The 5,565-nt window shown below is 32.6% G+C and overlaps 1 protein-coding gene across 1 annotated transcript; it reads right to left on the bottom strand.

The window, feature by feature from the left end:
* Positions 1 to 3,177: 3,177 nt before the first annotated feature.
* LOC136984315 (zinc finger BED domain-containing protein 5-like) lies at positions 3,178 to 5,067 on the bottom strand. The gene is made up of 2 exons (XM_067281250.1): positions 4,788 to 5,067; positions 3,178 to 3,815 (listed from the first exon to the last, which is right to left on the bottom strand). Exons 1-2 carry the CDS (start codon positions 5,065 to 5,067, stop codon positions 3,178 to 3,180), a joined length of 918 nt encoding a protein of 305 aa, XP_067137351.1.
* Between the last annotated feature and the right edge of the window lie 498 nt (positions 5,068 to 5,565).

Genomic DNA, 5,565 nt, shown 5'->3' with positions numbered 1-5,565 from the left:
ACGATTGCCATGGTAACAGTATCAATGCTTCGCCCACGAATTATTCATTAAGCTCTCTTTTATTTAAAAATATTCTCTTAAAATTATAATATCCATTCATTTTTACTTGTATATAATATCAAAAAAATTATTTTTTATTCGATTAAAATTTTCTAAATTCTTAATGAATTTTACGAAACAAAATTACTCCGAAACTTTTATTTTATCAAAATGAATTTTTAATCAATGATGATGCATTCGATATTTATAAATAATTTTATTTTCATAAATATAAACTCGTTTAATAAATCACGTGCGCGAACGTAATAACATATATTGATAATTCTAATGAATAATTTATTTTATATATAAAAAATAAAAAGAAATTTTATTGGTTTATAACGTATTGACAAATATTATTTAAATTAATTAAAAGAACTTGTTGATTGGTTTAATCAAATGTCGATCAAACACGTTAATCAATGAATAGGAACGAAAGAAAAATTTGTTAAACTTGATACTATTGGTAGAAAAAACTTCCAGTTTTTACTCATTTGTGACGCCATCTGGTGTTAATAATTATATCTATTTTGTAGCTCGTTTCACAAATTTTGTCCGGGCTATAAAAATATATTTAGCTTATTGAAATGTGTTCTTTAACTTTTCATATTAAGAATGAAGTTAATTGTACCAAACTTAATAATACAATTAAACTTCATAACACATATATGGCCGACATATTGGTGTGATTAAAACGAAACGGAATAACAGCCCGGTAAAAAGCTTTTTACTTTCATATAAAAACCAAAATCTTCAATTTCTCACAATTTCCCTATTTTTCAAAGCTAAAGATATTATAAAATAAAATCGATAATTTTCTTTTGAAATGTTTATATCGATCAATCATTTAACAAATATATAAAAAGCAGCAAAAAGAAAAATGCCGATTACAGCAATATCATTTACATGAACCTTTTTTAAAAGATATTTTTGTCAATGATAATGTTCAATAATTGATTATTGATATAAATACAATAGTCCCATATATATGTATTATATTTACATCAATTTAATATTTTTAATTAATAACATATTAGCGAGATTGAGGCCGAAGTTTTAAACGCAAAAACGTGTACGTCGGACGTTCAGCACCGCTTTCCGGTAAGCCTAGAAGTTTGACAATGGTGTTTGGAATGTCGAGCGTGATTGCCTTCCTAGTATTCACTTTTTTGAATAAATATTATTATTGGTTATAGTACAATAGTACACTATTCTATTATTGTCAAACAATTCTGTGCTTTTATTTACTTGAATAAAAATTACTATAGCAATTTATATTATCATCAGATTTTAATACCCTTTAAAACAGTAACTGGTCGATACTGGACGACAATATTTGCACTGCCCGAATTCACGACTTTTTATTTTAGAAATAATTAGTACTTTAGGCAAAATTCTAGAGAAATCTTATCTTGTACCCTGTGAAGCACTATTTGAGGTATCATATTACTGTTGCATAATCAGTTTTCCCCGGGACATTGCTAGACAGAATAACAATCGAGAAAAAAAAAATTGGATATTCATTGCTACTTCATTAATTCAGTCAACTGAAATCGTTTGCGAAAAACACAATTATTACGCTCTTGCAATCAAATGTTCATATTGAAGGATTCTCGATACAGATTTGTCATTAAACTAAATACAAGAACGATTAATGTTATAAATCGTAAGAATTAACGCCAAATTGATATAAAAATTCTTCACAACGAGTTCTTATCCATAGATATTTCCACTAATCAATGATCTCAAAGTATAAATAATAGCAATAAATAAAATATAAATTGTTTACACCTCAAAGTAACATTATCAGTGGCGTAGCTAATGGAAAAGCAAGGGGCGATCGCTCCCCTTGAGCAAATTTTTGAAAAGTGATGTCTTTTCAACAATTTTTTAATTAGTTCATTTGTGCGACTGAAGTCAAATCTTATTATTTTTTACTCAGACGTCAAAGTGAAATTGTGGAGGAAAAAATATGGAAAAATCTTCCCCAAATAAAAAGATTGTTGGGTCGGATCATGTTGCATCGTTAGAACAGGGCAGGTGGAAAGATGTGGTTAAGGAAGAGCTCGGAGATTTTACCGGTGTCCATTTTGTCTCTCCACGGGACTGTCCATTTATCCTAACCTGTCCACACTGTATCACATTTTTCTGACCTTACCAATAACTAGCACGATTGAAGAACGATCCTTTAGTTGACTGAAACACATAAAGTCCTACCTTAGTTCTGCAATGAGAAAAGATAGATTGTCTAGTTAGCTTTGTTCTCCATTGAGAGTTCACTACTGAGATGGATTATAATAAAGTAGCAGATAACTTTGCTAGAATAAAGTCTAGACACAAGAGACTGTTATAGTTCCTTCATATATTTTTACATTACTTCATTGTGTTTTCATTTTACGTTTAAAATTAAAATAATTAAATAACTCACGTGCTTTTATTAAGTTTTGAGATTTATTAGCTTATTGCAGTGTTTCTCAACCTGGGGTCGCGAAACAACAATGAAATCATTTTATGAGAAAAAAATCATTTATTATAAACTTATAAACATTTTTTTACTTACAATAAGTATACATGTAAAGAAAAGAAATTAATGTGATGGTTGCATTTGTTTTTCATTTAAAATTTTTTCCATACGTGGATCTACGCTAGAAACACACAAAAGCAAATTGTTTTCGAGTGATAAAAGATGATTCCTGTATTTAGTTTTTAGCGCAACCATAGACGAAAAACCCTTTTCACAGAGATAAGACGTGGCGAAAAAATTAATATTTCCAATGCTTCTGTGACTAAATTTCCGTATTCATGTCGACGAGCGAGCCAAAACGTATTTAAATCTTCAGATGTAAATTGCAGTTGTAGCGTTTTGTCGGCAGACATTTCGATGAGCTAGTCGTGAATCTCAACTGGTAACTTAGCAGCGGCAACAACATTTTCACTAAACGGATTCAGTACCCATCTCTTCGAGAAATCATTTTTATCTTCCGGGAAATACTCCGTTAACTGAGTTTTTAGCTCACGCAAATGCATCTTCACGCAATCCAAACTGCGGTGAATATAGTGTCTTGTTCATTCAAATTTTTCTCAATATAATCCGGAGTGGGAACATATCCAAATTTTTACTTTGAAGGCTATTCGCCTTCAAAGTAACAATTTGGTCCAGATATCAAACTTCTTAATGAACGCATGAACTTTGTCTGTCATTAATAAAATGTTTTTATCTCGTTCTTGTAAATTCACATTCAAGTCGTTTAAATGCGAAAATACATCAGCTAATTTAGCCAACAACAACATACACTCATTATTCTGTAAAAACAATGAGAATGGCGTTTGTTTATCCTGAAAAAATATTAATTCATCTCGCAATTCCAATACCCGGGTTAACACTTTTCTTCGCAATAACCATCTAACTTCTGTATGGAAAAGAAGAGATTTTTTATTTTCGTCCATTTCATCGCATAGTTTAGCAAACAGCCTGTTCTGTAATGGTCGGCTTTTAATAAAATTAACCAACTTTACAGCTTCACAAAGAATTTGATTGAGATTTTCCGGCATATTTTTTGTGACAAGAGCGTGTCTGTGAAGGAAGCAGTGCGTCCATTCCGCCCTTGGTATAAGACGATCTCTTAATATTTTCATTAATCCACTGTTCTTTCCTGTTATCGCCCTTGCACCATCACTACATACTGCAATACATTTTGTCCAATCTATGTTAGTATAGTTTCGCGTAGCTTCATAAAAAACATCAAAAAGACATTGGCCTATTGCATGATCCGGTACTGTTTCGCAAAACAACATACTTTATTTGATTAATGTGTCCCTATCGCATTCATACCTCACAAAACATAAGAACCGAGACATGTTTGCTACATCCGTTGATTCGTCAAATTGAATACTAAAAAAATCACTTGAACTCATTTGCTGAATTATCTGATCGCGAACATCGGCAGCCATGTCATCGATTCGCCTTGATATTGTGTCGTTAGAAAGCGGAATTTTTTCAATTTTTTTGCTTTTTCTACACCTATTAAAACGCTGACCATATCAATTGCAGCAGGCAATATGAGGTTTTCGGCAATTGTATGGGGTTTGGACATCTTAGCTACTCTTAATGCTACGAGATAAGATGCTTCAAGTCAGGGCCGGATTATCGAATAGGCAAAGTAGGCAAATGTCTAGGGCCCGTAAGTCGGAGGGGCCCAGCTTCAGTGCAGAAGATTTCTCTGTTTGAAAATGAGTTAAATTTAAGAAATTCGATAGGACAGAAAATGCTGTACTTAACAATTTTTTTTTCTTACTAAGCTCCTCTCGACTAGCCATTGCCTAAAAAAAAAGGTCAACAGCCTCCCGTGGGTCAGAACTAACGCCACGGGATCTAGATATATTCCTAGGTCCGCGTCTCGTGGTAGTACCGATGTATGGATGGTTATGATTTATTTTCTAAATCTACACCTATACGTCGCGACATCGCATATTCGATATAGCGTTCAAGTCGAGTGCGAAGATATTACAATTCAATAGTGTTTTATAAAAGAGTTAAAAAGGGTGACACTACAGTGTGACTTGGGGGTGACACCACGATATCCGCACCGGGTGTCACCGATGCTAGCTACGCTAATGTCACATTATATAAGATTTGTTTAGAAGCAACTTATTTAAATGGAGCCCCAATTTAAATTTTGTCTAGGGCCCGCTAGAGGCTTAATCCGGCGCTGCTTCAAGTACACTTTTATCAGTATGGCTTAACTTACAAATAGAAGTTTGTTGATTTCTCAAGGTATATAATTTTCTTTCGAAAAATTCCAAGGGTTTGTTTTTATAAGCCGGATGTTTAGTTTCCAAGTGTCCAACTAATTTTGATGGTTTCATGCTTTCGTCGGAGAGAATTTGAGAGCAAGCAACGCACTGTGGCTTTCCATCCAATAAGGTGAAACCATAATTTAAATAATTCTCATTGTACAACCTTGTCTTTTTACCAACCGATTCACTGGATGTAGATGGCTCACTTCGTTTTTTCACAAATTTATCCATTTCGCATTATAAATTTAAATAAAAAAACAATTCAGTTTCACGGTTGACCGCACACTAAAATAAAAAACCAGACGCACGCTTCGCATTCGAAACTTAACTGAAGTGGTGCAATCGCCAGCACCACTTTTATACTAGTGACAGCACTTGTTCAAACGCATCTATATCCATGTTCAAACATGCTCTCACAGCGAGTAGTATAGGAGATCAAATTAGAAAGAGCACTTACACATCAAGTTGGAACTTGTAAATTGCTTATGTATGTACACGTCATACGTGCATGTTTATACCCGTCTTTAATTACAAGTTTATGAATTTAATACATAAACTTGTAATTATGTATTTACATGAATATATTTTTAAAAAATTTACATTTATAATTACAGTCAAAATTCAATTAGTAATAGTAAGGCTTACTGTTATTATTCCTTTGGGTGGGGTCGCGAAATATTAATTTTATTTATATTTACTATTTGGGGGTCGCGGAGCTAAAAAAGTTGT

Source organism: Centruroides vittatus, unplaced genomic scaffold (genome assembly GCF_030686945.1).
Source record: "Centruroides vittatus isolate TY-2023 unplaced genomic scaffold, ASM3068694v2 contig_912, whole genome shotgun sequence".
Lineage (NCBI taxonomy): Eukaryota > Metazoa > Arthropoda > Arachnida > Scorpiones > Buthidae > Centruroides > Centruroides vittatus.
This window is presented reverse-complemented; position numbering and strand designations above follow the sequence as displayed.